This window comes from Stegostoma tigrinum, chromosome 38 (assembly GCF_030684315.1).
Source record: "Stegostoma tigrinum isolate sSteTig4 chromosome 38, sSteTig4.hap1, whole genome shotgun sequence".
Classification (NCBI taxonomy): Eukaryota; Metazoa; Chordata; class Chondrichthyes; order Orectolobiformes; family Stegostomatidae; genus Stegostoma; species Stegostoma tigrinum.
This window is the reverse complement of record NC_081391.1, coordinates 4,560,284-4,580,816: the sequence shown is the minus strand read 5'-3', so window position 1 is coordinate 4,580,816 and position 20,533 is coordinate 4,560,284. Positions and strand designations below refer to the sequence as shown.

The window sequence follows — 20,533 nt, the reverse complement described above, 5'->3', positions numbered from 1 at the left end:
GTAGAACTTCCTGGCTCTAATTATTACTGCCAAACCTTCCTTCTCTATCTGAGAGTATTTACGCTCTGAATTATTAGATTCCCTACAGTGTGGAAACAGGCCCTTTGGCCCAACAAGTCCACACCGCCCCCTGAAACATCCCACCCAGCCCATTCCCCTATAACCCACACACCCCTGAACACTACGGGCAATTTAGCATCGCCAATCCACCTAGCCTGCCCATCTTTGGGCTAAATAGGGAGACAGGGGGAGGCGGATAGAAGATGGATAAAGGAGAAGATAGGGTGAGGTCAAAGAGGCGGGGTACAGCCAGTGAAGGTGAATGTAGGTGGGGAGTTAGAGGGTGATAGGTCAGTCCAGGGAGAACGGACAGGTCATCTGTCAATGTTATATACTGCATCCGCTGTTCCCATTGTGGCTTCCTCGGGGAAACCAAACGAAGTCTTGGGGACTGCTTTGTGCAACACCTACACTCTGTTCGCAACAAACAACTACACTTCCCAGTCGCGAACCATTTCAATTCTCCCCCCCACTCCTTGGACGACATGTCCATCCTGGGCCTCCTGCATTGACACAATGACGCTGCCTGAAAGATGCAGGAACAGCATCTCATATTTTGCTTGGGAACTCTGCAGCCCAAGGGTATCAATGTGGATTTCACAAGCTTCAAAGTCTCCCCTCCCCTGACCACATGCCAAAACCAGCCCAGCTAGTCCCTGCCTCCCTAACCCTTCCTCCTACCTCAAGCCGTACCCCCAGCCCCTATCCACTAACCTCAGCCCGCCTCCTTGACCTGTCCAAGATCACAGCAGACCAAGATCTAGTCTTTCTTGTACGTTTCAGTATGGTCACCTCATTATTATAACTCCACTGAGTACAGACCTGATCCACCCAACCTCTTTGAAAAACATATTATCTATACTTGGAATCAAACTAGCATACCTTCTCTGGACTGCCTCAATGTCAGTACATCTTTCCTTAGGTAATGGGACCAAAAGTATTCTTGCTGCGATCTGACGAGTGCCTTGAATAATTTTAACAACCCATCCCTAGTTTTATACTCTCTTCCCTTTGAAACAAAGTTCAACACTCCATTTGCTTTCCCTATTACCTGCTAAACCTGGGTCTAGCTTTTTGTGATTCATGATTGAGGACTGTCAAATCCCACTGTGTTTTAGCTTTCTGCAGTCTTTCACCATTTAAATACAAGTCAGCTCTTCCATGCTTCCAACAAAAGTGCATAACTTCAAATTTTCTACATTATATTCCATCTGCCAAATTCTTACTTGTTCATTTAACCTGTCCATATATCTCTGCAAACTCTTTGTGTTATCCTCAAACTTCACTTTGCATCTATTTTTGTGCAAATGCAAAACTATACACTTTCCTCTTCCAAGTCATTAATATATGATCAATAATTGTGACCTGACCACTGATCCTAGTGGCACACAGGTTATAATCCTGAAAAAACCCCCTTATTCAAACTCTGTCTTCTATTTGTTAGCCAATCCTCTATCCATGCTAATACATTAGCCCCAACGCCACAGACCTTTCAAACATCACAGCTAGTATAACATTTTATTGCCACAATGGGATGTGTGAATCACTGGCAAGGCTAGCATTTGTTGCGCATTCCTATGTGAATCTAATCTGAGTGGCTTGCTCAGGGATATCAGAGTGCAATTCAAAGTCAACCACATTGTTGTGGGTCTGGAGTCTGATGTAGGTCAAACCGGGTAAGGATGGCAGATTGCCTTGCCTAAAGAGACATTAATGAACCTTCTTACAACTGGTGACAGTTGTCATGGTCACCATTACTGAGACTGGCTTTATATTTCAGATTTACTGATAGCATTTAAAATATTTGAGTTGCAATCATGGGATTTGAACCAGCGTCCCAAAGTGTTAGCTATGAGTCTCCAGAGTTCCAGTCACTATAACACCATCTCCGCCCATGCAACACATGGAGTACAATGTTTCATAAAGAAACAGATCCACTTCCTCAGGTTAACTGTTGACAGATAGTCAATACAGACTTGTCAATGTCACCCACATCCCAAGGTCCTTCCTTATCACAGTTATCATTAGTCTGGAGATGGATATCTCTCTTCAGTGAGTTTCAGAAGTTTCTACCTCAGAACCCTCTGTCAGTCTGCAATAAAACAAGAAGCATATATAGTTGTAAGACAGGGTGAGATATACTGAGCGAGGAGGTGCACAGACACGGTGCAATGAAGAACATGGGAACAGACCAGTGAGATATAGTGGTATAGGCTAGTAAGCTACGGTGGGACAGCCCAATGTGATATGGTGGTAAAATATGGTGTAACACACTGGCACTGTGTGGTATAACACACTGGAAAGCGTGGAGAGATACACTGGTACTGTGTGGAGAGGTATGTATTATAAAAGGCAATTAGGATCTGAACAAGTTAACAATATCCTGCCTAAGCTCAAGGATATAAAGGACTCTTCCGGGGAGGAGCTAACCAGTTCTCTAATTCTTCAGAGTGCTGTATCAGTTCTCCACATACCAAGTGACTCTGCTGTGCACATCTCTGATGTAATGTATATAGCCGCTAGGCAGTATGTAAGAAACTTTACTGTCTGCCCAAGACAAAGCCTATATTCTGCCTAAGGTATTATGTGGGAATTCTGTCCTACAAAGCATTAGTAACGCGACAAAAATCAGTAAAACGGACTGGTGGCACAGAATTTACCCATAATATGTTAGCAGTGCTGGCATACAACATTATAAGATGATGAGCAGTGGTGAGATCCCCTGTCAAATAACAATACACTTGCACAGTCTGGTGAATTATACGGGAGGACGTATTGCGATACACTGCTGGGAATCTGCTTGGAAATGTCCACAGCACAGAGACATGGCTAACCTGTGAAAATGCAAACCAGATCCTCAAGAAATCCACCCAGGACAGTCTCTAGATTAACTAAACCTCAGCCCAGAAGAAATATCTATGTACATTGTAAGGCAAGTTGTGAAAAATGTTATGAACAGGATCTGAAGTTACTCACAAGGAATATGTTTCCAAAAAACTTAAGGAGTGAACACACAAACCAAATAAATCAGTGATATTACTACATCAATAGACTGGGAAGGTAGGGATCATTCAGCCAGAATGACATTGCAAGTCTTGTTGAAAAATGACTATGCTACATGAGAATACAGGTCGCCAACGCTGAAGGATGCCCACTCTGTCCAGCAATATGAAATTAACCTTCAGGAGAGTACTGCAAAGAGGTGGGTAGGTGTCACATCAAAAATAGTAATTTGATTACAACACTTTTGTTTGTCGGTCATAAAAACATTGGGGGTTGGGAAAGACAAGGGCATTTTGACTGAAAGTTAAGTATGAACTAATCAAGCAAAAATTTCTGGCTTTCCAATTGGCTGGGAAGGTGCTGCGTCCTGAGAATGGACGGCCAGTGGGGATAGGAGGGAGCATGAGGGCAGGAGGTCAGAGGGTGCTAGGCCATGCAGTGGAACTTCCAGGAATAGAATCAGCCACAATTGACAATTCTCAGGAAAACCAGATCAAGTTTGGTACCCCCTGAGAATGTCATTTGGGGAGTACTGAAACATGGTTGTGGGCCACACAACTCTATTTGATTAGACACTTTGTCAGGTCTAGTACAAAGGATAATAAATAGGAGAATATTGCACTTAATTTCTTTCACTGGATGTCTGCATCCCTGGCAAGGCAAATATTTGTTGCCATTTCACACTGTTACAGGCATTAAGAGTCAACTCCATTGCCATGGTTCTGGAGTCATATATAGGTCAGATTGGATAAAGATTGCAGATTTCCTACCCTAAAGGGCATTAATGAACCAGATTTATTTTAAAAACATAATTTCATGGTCACATTAAATAATCAAATTATTGATTCAGAATTTATGAACAGAATTTTAAATTCTGCTGGCTGCCACATGGGATGTGATTTAACATCCCCAGAGGACTTGCCTGTGTTTCTAGATTACTCGACGAGTGACATTATGACAACATCACTTCATGAGTAAGTCTCTGCAATATTGTAAATTTTCCTCCTGGCTTGCTCTCAAGCCATGGACGAATTTGAAAACAAGGATGAAAGCTTTAAATGTGAAGCATTGCTGGACCAGGAGTCAGTAAGCATGGGGACGGGGTGTGGATGAATAAACAAGGCTTGGTGAGAGTTAAAATACCAGCAGCAGAGTTTTGGATGAGCTTCATTTTATGACAAGTAGAAGGAAGAAAGCTTTTCAGAAATGCATAGGGTAGTCCAATCATGAAAGCAAGCAGGACATCAAGGGCTTCAAAAACAGATAGGTTCAGTTCTGTACAGCCTGACTACAATGCAACTAGTCAGGCAATACAGAAGAGAACCATTGTGAACAGAAAGATTTCATCTTATTGGGTGACAAATTAGAAGAATTCAGCCAATTCAAGGGTTACAGGAAAGATAGAATTATTCAATGAAGAGTATGAAATAATTAGGTCCCTTACTTCTGATCACTATCCTGCTGTAAATATGGGAAGTACAGGATCAGTCAGGGATGCAATGCCCTATGCAGTCAAACAGCTTTAAGGTACATCTAACCAACACACCAAAAAGCAGATAATAAAAGGCAAAACTCTCCTTCATAGAGGGACACACTAAACTGCCCAACTATACTGATCAGGATTCTGAATTCACTCCATTTCATCATAATAATGGTTTTAATTTAGTTGTTCTTGCATGTTCATTTATCCAACAATTAGTATTAGTCATAGCTCAGAGTTCAGACTGTTCCATTCCAGAGACTTGAGTACGATATACCTGTTTGCACTTTGGCAGCACAGCACTGGACATTTTAAAACATTTTCATGGATGATTTTTGCCCATCCATAATTGTCCTCAGAGCAGTTAACTGTCAACAGCATTGCTGAGGATCTGGAGTCAGAAATGGGATGGCAGATTACCATCCCTAGACATCAATGGTAAAGCAGATGGGTTTTTAATGAGAATTGTTACACGAGCAATTACCTTTTATTTAAATTCCATAGTTTTTTTTCTCGAGTTCAAACTCTACCAGCTACTAGGATTTGAACCCATTAGCCCAGAACAATAACCCGCCTAATGACATTCCCACTGTCATTTCTTTCCTACTGTCACAGGGGCTGTCTTTTGAATGAAATGTTCACCTGGAGGGCAGAAGCAGCCTTAGTATCTGTCATCTCATGTGGACACTACAATGCCTTGGTCAATATTTCTCCCTCAATTAACATCCAAAAGCCCATATCATCTTGCAGTTTATGGGAGTCTGCCACCACATTTATCACAATAGTTGTTATGTACCAAGCATATTTCACCAGGCATAAGGTGCTTTAAAATGTGCTGAGGTATGTTAAAGCACTATATAAATGCAAGTCTTTTATTTCTTAAATAGGCTCATTTAAAATAGGAAATAAAGTGAAAATACTGACCCTATCAGTTCTGGAATAAGCGCTGACATATCCAGTGTAAGAGTTCTGTTCTTCAAGTGGACAGAAAATTATATCTACCTGAATGACAGATGGAGGCAAGCTTACTTCTCATTATATTCAATCATAGTATAAGATTTTCAACTATTTCTGCAACTGAAGTTAAATACAAATGAATAATGAACTGCCTGCTTCTCAATGTATTTTGTTGTATTCATTGTGAAGATATGGGAGTAATTAGTTTATTACCCATCCCTAGTTGTCTTTGAGATAGTGAAGTTTAGTTTCTCGTTTCGCATGCATAAGTACAGCACGATGCTGTTAGGCTGAGACCAGAGGGGGAGTGTGTGTGTGTGTGTGTGTGTGTGTGTGTGTGTGTGTGTGTGTGTGTGTGTGTGTGTGTGTGTGTGTGTGGCGGGGGAGGAGGAGTTATTCCCCATGCTGGCCTTGTCTTTCCAGATGATGGAAATCATGGGTTTGGGACAGGGGGCACTGCCAAAGAAATTTGGATGAGTTGTTCAGTGCATCTTGTAAACAGTGCACACTGACTCATTAACGTGATTGTGGCAGAAGGGAGGAGTATTTACGTTGGTGGACAAGGTACCAATTAGGCAACTTTGTTCCAGACTGATGTTGCATGCTATTAAAGCCACACTCATCTTAGACAAATCAACAGCATTCTATCACACTATTGACTTGTGCCTCTCAGATGGTGGACAGGTTTGTTACTGGTCGGGGGGTCTAAAATGTGAGTTACTCATCTCAGAATTTCCTGCCTCTCCCTTGCTTTTGTAGTAGCTATTTTTAATCAAGTTATTCAGGCATGGAATGGCACATCTCCAGCACAGTTAGAACTGGAACCTAGACTTTCTGGCCCAGATGTAGGGTTACTATCACTGCACCACAGTCCTCCTCCTGTTTTTGTAGTACTCATATTGCAGGAACTGTTCTGTCTCTGGGAAAACAGTATGAGAAAGGGTATGGCTGATTAGGGACCAAAAAGACGTCCAACTCCTGTATGTGGATGGTATACGTTGAGTATAAAATGATTACTTTGCATCTATCTTCACCAAGGAAGAAGACATCACCAAAGTCATAGTGAAAAAGAAGGTATTTGAGACACTGAAATAGCTAAAATTTGATAAACAGAATTAGTAGAAACATAGGCTGTACTGAAATCTAATTATGTACCAGGGCCAGATGAAATGCATTAGGTCATTGAGAGAAATAAAAATGAAAATAACAGGCGCACTGGATACAACCTTCCAATTCATCCTTAGATACGGAAGTGGTGCCAAAAGACTAGAGAATTACAAATGTTTTTGCTCCAACAGAGTATAAGGATAAGCCCAGCAAGTACAGAACAGTTAGTTTAACCGGTCAGTGAGAAAGATTTTAGAAGCTGTAATCACAGACAGCATTAACAGTCACATGGACAAGTGTAAATCAATTAGGGAAAGCCAACATGAATTTAGTAAAGACAACATGATTAACTGACTTAAGTTTTTTATTGGTAAAGTTACAGATAGGCTTGTTAATGTGACACACACAGACCTATTAGTAACACTGAAATCCTTGGGATAAAAGAGGTGGCAGCATAAATAGGGTTGCATGTGAAAACAGAAAACAGCCAATTGTGGTGACAAATTACTCTGTGAAGATACATGATGAGGCTCTCCCTGTTGTGATGCCTAGAAAAAGGACCACGGCTTTACTTGTTCAGTGCTTATGACCTGGATATCTGGAAATACTATGAACCATGAGGAGACACTGTGTTATACTTCAAGGCAGCATTGATTAATTGATGCAATGTTGCAGATTAAATTTAGTGCTGATAAGGTGGGAGTGACTTATTGTGGGGGGTGTAAGAGGAGTTAGAACATAAAACAAAGGATACAATTTCTTAAGAAGGTGAAGAAGCAGAGAAACGTGGGGTAGATATTTTGAGTCAACCTGTTTGGACAATTTATGACAAACATCTGGAGCAAGTGGATACTGAACTCAGACCTTCCAGCCCAGAGGTAGGAACATGACATTACAACTGCTCATTAAAGATCATGTGACATTATATCACTTCCTGTGATGATGTATTTTTAATTGACATGTTAAGAGGTGTGAAAATGCACATTAGCATGTGGGATTTGAAAGCTGGGCTGAATGGCTCAAAGGTAGGGACAATACCACTGCACTGAAAGAGCCCTCAATGTGACCTAGCAATATGCGTATGCAATTACTGAAGGTGGCAGGGCAGGTTGAGAAAGTAGTTACAGTGGCATTTGGATCTTGAGATTTAGATGCCGTAGAAGCATATAGTACATTAGCCATGGAAATGATGAACATTCATAAAATACTGATTTGGCCTCAACTAGAGCTTATAACCTTTTCCAGGCAGTAAAGATCCAAGGATCGTGGAAAAAAGATCCTCTTGAATGATTATGATGTGGTAGGCATCACAGAGTCATGGTTGCAGGGAGTTCAGGACTAGCAGTTAAACATCCAAGGATTCACAACATATCAAAAAGACAGAGAGGTGGGCAGAGGGGGTGGGTTTGCCTTGTTAGTTAAGAATGGAATTAAATCTTCGGCACTGAATGACATAGGGTCAGAAGATGTGGAGTCTGTGTGGGTGGAATTGAGGAACCACAAAGGCAAAAAAACTATAATGGGAGTTATGTACAGACCTCCTAACAATGATCAGGACCAGGGGTGCAAGATGCACCAAGAAATAGATAGGGCATGTCAGAAAGGCAAGGTCGCGGTGATCATGGGGGACTTCAATAGGCAGGTGGATTGGGTGAATAATGTTGCCAGTGGATCCGAAGAAAAGGATTTCATGGAATGCTTACAGGATGGCTTTTTGGAACAGCTTGTGATGGAGCCCACAAGGGAGCAGGCTATTCTGGACTTAGTGCTATGTAATGAACCAGACTTTATAAAAGACCTCAAAGTAAGGGAACACTTAGGAGGCAGCAATCATAATATGGTAGAGTTCAGTCTGCAGTTTGAAAGAGAGAAGGCAAAATCGGATGTAATGCTATTACAGTTAAATAAAGGTAATTACAGGGGCATGAGAGAGGAATTGGCGAAAATCGACTGGAAGCAGAGCCTAGCGGGGAAGACAGTACAGCAACAATGGCAGGAGTTTCTGGGTGTAATTGAGGACACAGTACAGAGGTTCATCCCAAAGGAAAGAAAGATTATCCGGAGTGGGATTAGACAGCCATGGCTGACAAAGGAAGTCTGGAAATATATCAAAGAAAAAGAGACAGCCTATAAAGTGGCCAAGAGCACTGGGAAATCAGAAGATTGGGAAGGCTACAAAAACAAACAGAGGATAATAAAGAGAGCAATAAGGAAGGAGAGGATCAAATATGAAGGTAGGCTAGCCAGTAATATTAGAAATGATAGTAAAAGCTTTTTTCAATACATAAGAAACAAACGAGAGGCAAAAGTAGATATTGGGCCGCTCCAAACTGATGCTGGAAGGCTAGTGATGGGAGATAAGGAAATAGCTGAAGAACTTAATAAATACTTTGCGTCAGTCTTCACAGTGGAAGACATGGGTAGTATGCCAACAATTAGGGAGAGTCAGGGGGCAGAGTTGAGTATGGTAGATATTACAAAAGAGAAAGTGCTAGAAAAGCTATAAGGTCTAAAAATTGATAAATTTCCTGGCCCCGATGGGCAACATCCTAGAGTTCTGAGGGAGGTGGCTGAGTAACTAGCGGAGGCTTTGGTCGTGATCTTTCAAAAGTCACTAGAGTCTGGGAAAGTCCCAGATGATTGGAAAATTGCCGTTGTAAGCCCCTTGTTTAAGAAAGGATCAAGGCAAAAGATGGAAAATTATAGGCCAATTAGCCTAACCTCGGTAGTTGGTAAAATTCTTGAATCCATTGTCAAGGATGAGATTTCTAAATTCCTGGAAGTGCAGGGTTAGATTAGAACAAGTCACATTGGATTTAATAAGGGGAGGCTGTGCCTGACAAACCTGTTGGAATTCTTTGAAGAGGTAACAAGTATGTTAGACCAGGGAAACCCAGTAGATGTTATCTACCTAGACTTCCAAAAGACCTTTGATACGGTGCTTCACGGGAGGCTGCTGTGCAAGGTGAGGGCCCATGGTGTTCGAGGTGAGCTCTGGCTTGGATTGAGGATTGGCTGTCTAACAGAAGGCAGAGAGTTGAGATAAAAGCCTCTGTTTCAGAATGGCAACCGGTGACGAGTGGTGTCCCGCAGGGTTCAGTGTTGGGGCCGCAGCTGTTCACCTTATACATTAGTGATCTGGATAAAGGGACTGGGAGCATTCTGGCGAAGATTGGCAATGATACAAAGATAGGTGGACAGGCAGGTAGTACTGAGGAGGTGGGGAAGCTGCAGAAAGATTTAGACAGTTTAGGAGAGTGGTCCAGGAAATGGCTGATGAAATTCAATGTGAGTGAATGTGAGGTTTTGCACTTTGGATAAAAGAATACAGGCATGGACTATTTTCTAAATGGTGAGAAAATTCACAAAGCAGAAGTACAAAGGGATCTGGGAGTGTTGGTCCAGGATTCTGTAAAGGTTAACTTGCAGGTAGAGTCTGTAATTAAGAAAGCGAATGTAACGTTGTCGTTTATCTCAAGAGGGTTGGAATATAAAAGCAGCGATGTGCTTCTGAGGCTTTATAAAGCTCTAGTTAGGCCCCATTTAGAATAGTGTGTCCAATTTTGGGCCCCACACCTCAGGAAAGACATACTAACCCTCCAGCGTGTCCAGCAGAGATTCACACAGATGATCCCTGGAATGGTAGGTTTAACGTATGGTGAACGGCTAAGGATCCTGGGATTGTACTCATTAGAGTTTAGAAGGTTTAGGGGAGATCTAATAGAAACTTACAAGATAATGTATGGTTTAGAAGGGGTGGACGCTAGGAAGTTGTTTCCATTGGGGGGGAGACTAGGACCCGTGGGCACAGCCTTAAAATTAGAGGGGGTAAATTTAAAACGGAAATGATGCGAATTTTCTTCAGCCAGAGTGGTGGGCTTGTGGAATTAATTGCCACGGAGTGCAGTGGAGGCCGGGACGTTGGATGCCTTCAAGGCAGAGATCGACAAATTCTTGATCCCAGAAGGAATCAAGGGCCACAGGGAGAGTGCAGGGAAGTGGAGTTGAAATGCCCATCAGCCATGATTTAAATGGCGGAGTGGACTTGATGGGCCGAATGGCCTTACTTCCAATCCTATGTCTTATGTCTTATATATGAGCATAGTGCCAGGGATGAGGGACACCAGCAATGGAGAAAGATTGGAGAAGCTGCAACTGTTTCCTTCAGAAAACTGAAGACTGTGAGGAGATTTCATTTTGATGTTCAAAACCATGAAGGCTTGATCAAAATTGACAGGGAGAAACTGTTCTCATTGGTGCCACATTTGATTGGGAAAAGATACAACAGCAAAATGAAGAAAAATACTTTTATACAGCAAATAGTTATCATTTGGAGGGCACTGCCTAACAACGTAGGGAAAGGCAGGTTCCAAGGTGGCTTTCAAAAGGGAATTGGATAATTACCTTAAGAGAATAAAAAGTTGCAGCGTTACAGGGAGAAGTTAAGACTGAGAACTAGCTAGTTGTCTTTGTAAATAACAAGAACAGAGAGTAAAGGGCACAACAGGCTGAGTGGCCTCCTTGTACGCTGTGATTCGATGATTCCCAATGTTTCCACCAGGTATATCTCAATGATAAAGTACTGACCTTGTCTCTTTTTGGGCTGGACTGTGCATATCCTGTATGGGAATTCTGATCTTGTGAGGAAAATCTGTAGTCCAACTGAAAAAAAGGCAACAGAATTTTACACCTCAATATCACTTAGATTTATTATTGGGAATTATTAGCAGACCATATTCAGCAGTGTCAACATTTTGGTATACTAGCACCACTGACCAAACGCTGTACTGGACAAGCAATTTAAAGACTATGATTACAAGAACACGGGAATTCTGCAGTGAGTATTCTATCTCCTATTTCCTTTGCTTGCCTATCTGCCAACATGACACAATAACATCCACGAAAATGCAGTGCATGCGTAATTGTAGACCTGACTCCAGCCCATCCATCATTTTCAGTATCTATCTCTCCACTGCCAAGGCACAGGGGCAGTACTGTGTACCATCCACAAGATGCAAAGTGGTAACTCACCAAAGCTCTTAAATAGCACTTTTCAAACCTGTGACCCTTCACAGGAAGAGTAGGGGAGCCAACCTGTGGACATGTGGTTGGCCAACATATGGTTCACCAGAACACTTGATATGACGTTGGCTTTCCTGGTAGATGAATTACAGCTCCTCATAGAGTTCCCACAACTAATAACTACATAGTCTATAGGTGTGAGGCTGGAAAAGCGCAGCAGGTCAGACAGCATCTGAGGAGCAGAAAAGTCAACGTTCAGGCTGAAACATGAGCTTTTGCCTTTTTAAAATGTTTTACATTAAAACTTTGAAGATTGCGCTATTCACTGCAAGCATGATTAATGATCCCAATCCAGCTATATTGCACAAAAGCAGGTTAACCTCCTTAAAGGTTAACTGTTCATAGAGAAGCACAGATGGTTAGGTCCATATCAGGTGACCAACACATAGACCATAAACGGCCAACTGTCACCACTGGCCAAGTGGGACCAGCCAGATTCCTCAGGCCCACCTTTGTCTTGCTTCGCATAAGGATTCAGAAAAGGTATGTTGGTAAATTAATATTCTAAGTGCCTCATCCTTACTCTAGAGAGCCCTGCCTAACCTCAGATGGCATGTATAGTACTGCCCTGAGCTGCTCCCAGCTGGTTTTCGACCTCAATCCCTCTGGAATGTGTCCCATCATGGCCGATGGTTCCTTTCCCGAACCCACAGTTTCACCCTACCCCACCCCATCCTGCTCTAACATACCCCTTTTCAATCCTGATGGTCACTTCCTTTACCCACTCCCTAGCTCCACTTTCCTACACAGCCTCTCAGTGTAGCCCCATCATAACCAATGCTCCTTCACCCACTTCACTCAGCCCTTTCCATCTTGCCCCCACATCATTCATCCACTCTTAGGCCCCATTTCCCCATCCAAACCTCCTCCTTTACTTTCCCCTTCATGAGATCTATGCAGGTGGTTAATGACTATAGACAGCTACAATCAGAAACACACACACACACACACACAGACACAGACACACACACACACACACACACACACACAGACACACACACACACAGAAACACACAGACACACACACACACAGACACACACACACACAGACACACACACAGACACACACACAGACACAGACACACACACACACAGACACACACACACACAGACACACACACACACACAGACACACACACACACACAGACACAGACACACACACAGACACAGACACACACAGACACACACACACACTTACAATTATATGAAATTTTCCAAAATCTATCATTGTGTTGGTTTTGGTCTGTGTGGCTCATCAGCACAGAATGAGTGAGCACCACTCATCTACTCCTGCTTCTCTTTCTGTGACTGAAATGGAGAAGAGCAGCAGATGCAAGGGACCACCACAATCTGAAAGTTCCTCTCCAAGTCATACACCGTCCTGACTTGGAACTATATCACCAATCCTTCACTGTCATCTGGGTCAAAATCCTGGAACTCCCTCCCTAGCAGCGTGTTGGATGTCCCTAGCCCTAATGGACTGTAGCAGTTCACAAAGGCTGCTCACCACCATCCTCACCAGGGCAACAGGGATAGGCAATAATTCCTGGGCTCACCATTCAATGTTTACATGCCATGATCCTCTTTCTGAGTTTTACATTTAGTTTCCAGCTCATGAAAATATAGTGAAGATTAACTAGGAGTGGCCTAAATCTTGGGCTCGGATTGAAATATTACTGGGATGCTGCATATTAGCACCAGCCTCTCAGTTCCTTCCAGCTCCCACCAATAGGGCATACCAAATCAAGAACAAAATGACTAAACCGGCTCCTGTAAACCTCAAGCCAAGCCTGAGAAACAACAACTGATGAGCAAAAAGTGGAAATATTGCACCCCAAGCCTCAGCTATTCCTTTCTAGAGATTAATCTGGGTCATTCTCGTTTTCCAGAACAGCTTTGCCATCATTCCACCATCTATAGGCATTTATAAGACTACAAGATGTAGCAGCAGGAAGTAGGCCATTCAGCCCATGAGTCTGTTCTACCACTGAATGAATTCATGGTTGATCTGGTAATCCCTCATCTCCACTTTTTTACTCTTGACTCATGGCTGACAATCTTGGTAGGTTTAGCGTATGATGAATGGCTAAGGATCCTGGGAATGTACTCATTAGAGTTTAGAAGGTTGAGGGGAGATTTAATAGAAACTTACAAGATAATGTATGGTTTAGAAGGGGTGGACACTAGGAAGTTTTTTCCATTAGGCGGGGAGACTAGGACCCATGGGCACAGCCTTAAAATTAGAGGGGGTAAATTTAAAACTGAAATGAGACGACATTTCTTCAGCCAGAGTATGGTGGGCTTGTGGAATTCATTGCCGCAGAGTGCAGTAGAGGCCGGGACGTTGGATGCCTTCAAGGCAGAGATCGACAAATTCTTGATCTCAAAAGGAATCAAGGGCTACGGGGAGAGTGCAGAGAAGTGGAGTTGAAATGCCCATCAGCCATGATTTAAATGGCGGAGTGGACTTGATGGGCCGAATGGCCTTACTTCCACTCCTATGTCTTATGGTCTTAATCTTGATCCCTTCCTGTCCCAGCCCAATAGCGCATAATGACCTTTGCCACTTAAAACAGGGGAGATGGTGGTGGTTATGACAATGTCACTAAGACTAATAATTCCTGATGCCCGGGCTAACGCTTCAGGGGCACGTATTCAAATCCCAGCACAGCTGGTGGAATTTAAATTCAATCAGTAAATCTGGAATCAGATGCTGGTCTCAGCAGTGGTGGCCATGCAACTATCATTGACGAAAACAGACATGTTGTTTACAAATATCTTTCAGGGAAGAAAATCTGCTATTTTTAATCATTCTGAATTACATGTGTCTCCAGACCCACAGCACTGTGGTTACCTCTTAACTGCCCTCTGAAATAGCATAGCAATGCCAGTCAGTTTAAGGGTGTTTGGGAGCGGGCAACAATGCCAGCAATTCCCACATCTCATCAAAGGATAAAGAAAGTTTTTTTCAAAATTACATATTCATTTTGTAAAAGTGGCTCCTTAGCTAAGAACCTAGCCACTTGCATGTAAGGTTCTGGATTTGAACAATGCAGTTGAGCACAGTCTGCAGCTTTCTGGAAATAGTTTAAAGAGTCATGTTCTTTTTCAATAACTGGAAATGATTTCCATAGAAGAATGAAATACCTCTAAACGCACAGAAATTGAAGTGACTAACAAAGCAGTAAATTTGTAACAAAAACAAAGCTGCTGAAAAAGCTCAGCAGGTCTGGCAGCATCTGTGAAGAAAAACACGGAGTTATCATCAGAACTCAAAAATTCAGTATCAGTAAACTTATAGCGCACTCATACAGTAACTTATATGGAGCGGTTCCCCTGATCTGCTCATCTTTGCAATACTGAGCTGGCAGCTGGGCAGCGGGAGTGATATTTCTGCCGATATAGTGAGTGGTAACAACATTCATCAAGGAGCTATCCATTTGTTATAAGCACAGTTTATGCCTGAGAGGCCCTCATGACCCGTTATTTAAATAGGATAGTATACTTGACATGTGAGGGTGTTCCTCTCGTGCAGTAGGTAATGTCTGTGCCTTTTGAGGCCCTGAGACTTGATGATCAAAGTAGGTATGTTCATAACACTTGTACATAACTTTGTTCATAACTTTTAAATCCTTACAACACCCTCCACTGACAGGCGGTAAGGGACAGTAAGATTCCTGGCAGGGCTGGATCTTCACCATCCCCCGAGATCTCCCTCTCACTGATGGCGAACGGTCAGTCCTCAGTAAAGGACTCACCTTTGTCCCCCTCCACCTATATATCAAAGAATACCGCTCACACTTGGACGTTGAACAGTTTTTCCGTCGCCTTGGCGCTTACTTCTTTAATCTTGAGCCTAACCCCTTCCACCACCTCCAACACACCCCGTACTCCTGGACACCACCCCAAGGCCTCCTACCCTCTCTCGATCTCTTCATCTTCAACTGCCGCTGAGACATCAATCGCTTCAACCCTGCACCACCCGCTTCTATCTCCTTTCCAAAATCCACAAACCTGACTGCCCTGGTCGAGCCATTGTCTCTGCCTGCTCCTGCCCCACCAAACTTATCTCCACTTGTCTCGACTCCATCTTCTCCCCCTTGGTCCAGGAACTCCCTACCCACGTCCGTGACACCACCCATGCCCTCCACCTCCTCCAAAACTCCTGATTCCCTGGTCCTCAAGAAATCATCTTTGCCAGGCATGTCCAGTCCCTGTACGCTTGCATTCCCCATGCAGATAGCCTAAAGGCCCTTCGCTTCTTCATGTCCCACAGGCCCGACCAGTCCCCCTCCACTGACGCCCTCATCTGCTTAGCTGAGCTCGTCCTCACCCTCAACAACTTTTCTTCCAATTCCTCCCACTTCCTACAGACAAAGGGGGTGGCCATGGTCACCCACATGGGACCAAGCAATGCCTGCCTCTTAGTAGGTTACGTGGAACAATCCCTCTTCCGAAGCTGCATTGGCCTCTTCCACTGTTATATCGATGACTGCATCGGCGCCGATTCATGCTCCCACGAGGTGCTCAAACGGTTCATCCACTTCACTAACACCTTCCACCCCAACCTTAAGTTCAACTAGACCATCTCTGACACCTCTCTCTCCCTCCTGGACCTCTCTATTTCCATCTCTGGCAACCACCTGGAACCCGATATCCATTTCAAGCCTACCAACTCTCACAGCTACTTAGGGTACACCTCCTCTCACCCACTTTCCTGCAAAAAGGCCATGCCCTATTCCCAATTCCTTCGCCTCCGCTGCATCTGCTCCCGAGTTGAGGCATTCCACTCCCGGACATACCAGATGTCCTCATTTTTCAAGGACTGCAACTTCCCCTCCACAGTGGTCGGAAACGCCCTCAACTGTGTCTCTCGCATTTCCCACAACACATCCCTCACATCCCCCCGCCCACAATAACAACCATAACAGAATCCCCCTCGTCCTCACTTACCACCCCACCAACCTCCGGATCCAACGCATCAACATCTGACATTCCATCATCTTCAATTCGACCCCACCACCAAAGACATTTTTCCCTCCCTTATCTGCTTTCCAGAGGGACCACTCTCTCCGTGACTCCCTTATCCACTCCACACTCCCCACCAATCCCACCACCCCCGGGACCTTTCCCTACAACCGCAGAAAGTGCTACACCTGCCCCTACACCTCCCCCCTCAACCCCATCCCAGACCCTAAGAAGACCTTCCACATCAAACAGATGTTCACCTGCACATCTGCAAATGTGGTATACTGTATCCGCTGTTCCCATTGTGGCGTCCTCTACATCGGGGGAACCAAGTGAAGGCTTGGGGACTGCTTTGTGGAACATCTACGCTTGGTTCGCAACAATCAACTGCACCCCCCCGTCGCGAACCATTTCACCTCCCCCTCCCACACTTTGGATGACATGTCCATCCTGGGCCTCCTGCAGTGCCACAACGATGCCACCCGAAGGTTGCAGGAACAACATCTCATATTTTGCTTGGGAACCCTGCAGACCAGTGGTATCAATGTGGATTTCACAAGCTTCAAAATCTCCCCTCCCCCGACCGCATCCCAAAATCAACCCAGCTCATACCCGCCTCCCTAACCTGTCCTCCCACCTATCCACTCCTCCCACCTCAAGCCCCACCCTCATCTCCTACCTAATAGCCTCATCCCGCCTCCTTGACCTGTCCATCCTCCCTGGACCAACCTATCCCCTCCGTAACTCCCCACCTACACTCACCTTTACTGGCTCCAACCAAACCTCCTTGACCTGTCCGTCTCCTCTCCACCTATTTTCTCCTTTATCCATCTTCTATGCGCCTCCATCTTCTATCTGCCTTCCCCTTTCTCCCTATTTATTTCAGTATCCCCTTCTCCTCCCCCATTTCTGAAGAAGGGTCTAGACCCAAAACGTCAGCTTTCCTGCTCCTCTGTTGCTGCTTGGCCTGCTGTGTTCATCCAGCTGTACACCTTGTTATCTCAGATTCTCCAGTGTCAGCAGTTCCTTCTATCTATGTAACAATACAGTACAGGACTCCTTCAGAGTAACACGGACTCTCGATCCTCTTCCAACTCACTCTATCTTGCTCTCTCTGAGCCATTTGACCATTGCATCATTGTCATCACCACATCCATGTGCCAATACTGCTATAACTCTCCCAGATCACTGGATTCCCACTTAAGATGTATAAGCCTTGACTTTTTTTTATTCAGCACCGCTTCTTACCTCACTTATTGATCATTGTTGCTTAACTACACCAGTGCAGAGAAAATTAAGAGATTTCACACAGATATTCAAACTGTTGATAGAGTAAATGAGGAAAAGCTGTCTCCATTGGCAGAAAGATCAACAATTAGAAGTCACCAATTGAGGATAAAAGTACCAGAGGGAAGATGAGTTTTTTTTTAACATACAGGGTGATTATATTCTGGATTTCAGAAGCTGTAAGGGAGAGGTGGATGGGTGGAAACAGATTTAATACTAAATTTCTGAAGGGAGATACAAACGTCAAAACTTGTAAGATTTACAGGGATACGCAGACAAAACAGGAGAATGGAGCTAACTGAGCAGCTATCTCTAAGGGAACAGGTATGATGGGCCAGATGCCTCCTTCTGTGCTGTAACCATTCTGTGATCAGTGCTGTTTCATTCTGACAGCCTCCAGCTCTATCACCCTCTTCAACACTTACAAGGTTTGCCAACTTTGACCTTTTATTCCATGCTCCATCCCTTTCAGCCCATCAGTGACAACCACACCCTCAGTGGTTTGGACTGTGACCTCAGGGATTCCTAAACTTATCTTCCTCTGCTCGATCTTTCCCATTTAAAACATTTGACACCCACCTCTTTAGCCAAGCTTTCGGCTGGTTCTTCCAGTATCTTCTTTGGCTTGGTAGTGACCTTTGTGTGACTGGGCTCCTGCAGAGTGCCTTGGAACAGTTTCTACATTAAAAGAGATTTATACCTGAGAGTTGCTGTTGCTGTAAAATCATTAAAATTCTTAAACTAGCACAGAGGTCAAGGATTCATGTTCACTATTGAAAGAACAAGGTAACGAAGCTGTCAAAACTGTGAAGCACTTTACAAGTGTTCTGCTTTACCAAAGTTCTATACTCTGGCACCAGAGGGACATTTACACACAGCCTTTGCACAGCTTTAGGGATATTTAGAAACTGCTTGGACTTGGGCCTTGCAATTGTGAATATCTAATGCTGCTGAGAGTACCCAAACACCCAAAATGCTCAGCCTGTGTATGTTCAATGGTCTTGAGGCAGCAGATGGGGGCCACCATTTGGCTCAGTGCCAGTGTATTAGAGAGGATAAACATTTTGGCAAATTAAGCAGTGTTTTCATTCATAAGCACAGCTGAACAACTCCACTGGACATCAAACTAGAACAGTGTCGGGCTCCTATGTGATGACACTTGTAAATGACTATTCCATCTACACTCACATAATTATTCACTTGACTCATCAGTTGTGCCCCCAACTCAGACCATCATAGGTTCCAGTAACACTGTGGAGTCCAGATCATTTAATCTAGACTCACGGACCAGGGCTGACAGAACACAGCACTATCAAAGTTACTTAAAATTAGATCCAAACTGCCCTCTACATGGCAGTTAAATAGTATGATCACATGGAAATATTTGAAGAAGTGAAAGGGAGGTGTGCCCCGCACCCAATCTCCGACAGTTAAAATAAAACAAAGAACTGCAGACACTGGAAACTATCAACAACAGAACTTGCTCATGAAACTCAGCAAATCAGGCAGCATCTGTGCAAAGAAAACAGAGGTAACCTTTCGAGGCCAGTGACCTTTCTTCAGAACTAGAAGCAGCAAGGAAAAGGTAGTATTTATGCTGATGACAACAGCTGAGGGGTCGGGTGTGCATGTGCGTGCGCATCTGGCAAAGAATGAACAGACAAGTAGAGATGGAGCCTACCGAGAAGAAAAATAAGATAGGCAAAGGGATAGTTAATATTAAGCCAGGGATGAAGAGAAACTAGATAGGTGAGAATGGGGACTATGAGTAGTTGAAAATTGGTTGGCTATACTGAAAACAACTCATTTCATAACAGCATGGGGTCGTGTAAGGAGGTAAAAGACAAGGAAGGAGAAGTTCATGATGGGAAATTGTTAAACTCGAGTCTTGAAGACTCTAAGGTACCTAAAAGGAAGATGTGCTTACATGACCTTGCTTGAGTACTGCAGCAGGCCTGAGACAGAAAATATTGGCACATGAATACGGTGGTATGTTGAAGTGGCAGTACACTGGAAGCTCAGGGTCAATTTTACGGACAGAACACAAGTGTTCCGCAAAGCGGTCAGCCAATCTGTGCTTCATTTCGCCAATGTAGAGAAGGCCACATTGTGAGTAGTGAAGACAGCAGGATAGATTGAAATGAAGTGTTGAGAAATTGCTTGAAAGGTTTACCTGGAGCCTTGGGGAGGAGGTAAATAGGCAAGTGCTGCACCTTTCGCCATTGCATGGGAGGGTGCCTTGGGTTGTGGCAAGGTGTTGGGAGTGAAGGAGGAGTGAACCATAATGTCCCAAAGGGTCCAGTCCATGCAAAATGTTGACGAGAGGGGAGGGGAGAGTAACATAGTCTGGCCTTGGTGTCCCGCTTGAGGTGGCAGAAATGATGGCTTATGATCCTTTGGAATGCAGAGCTGGTGGAGTGGGAAGTGAGGATAAGGGGGATCCTATCATTCTTGTGGAAGGGAAGGGAAGGAGCGACGGCACAAGTACAGGATATGGGTCCAACACAGCTCAGCCTAGTTTAGGAAAGAGGCAGACATATCTGAGGACCCCTGTGGATGGTGGCATCATTGAAACAGATGCAACGGAG

The 20,533-nt window shown here is 43.9% G+C and overlaps 1 protein-coding gene across 6 annotated transcripts in view; it reads right to left on the bottom strand.

Annotated features, from left to right (window-relative positions):
• The window catches only part of triobpb (TRIO and F-actin binding protein b), a 285,020-nt gene that overhangs the window by 182,984 nt on the left and 81,503 nt on the right, over positions 1–20,533 (bottom strand). For 5 of the 6 annotated variants that reach the window (XM_059640825.1, XM_059640826.1, XM_059640828.1 and 2 more), the window contains 3 exons: positions 18,525–18,623; positions 11,195–11,269; positions 5,468–5,545 (listed from right to left, as the gene is read on the bottom strand). In XM_059640825.1, the coding sequence (XP_059496808.1) occupies positions 5,468–5,545; positions 11,195–11,269; positions 18,525–18,623 (252 nt within the window). The remainder of the gene's footprint in view (positions 1–5,467; positions 5,546–11,194; positions 11,270–18,524; positions 18,624–20,533) is intronic. The other variant, XM_059640827.1, reaches the window with a different exon arrangement.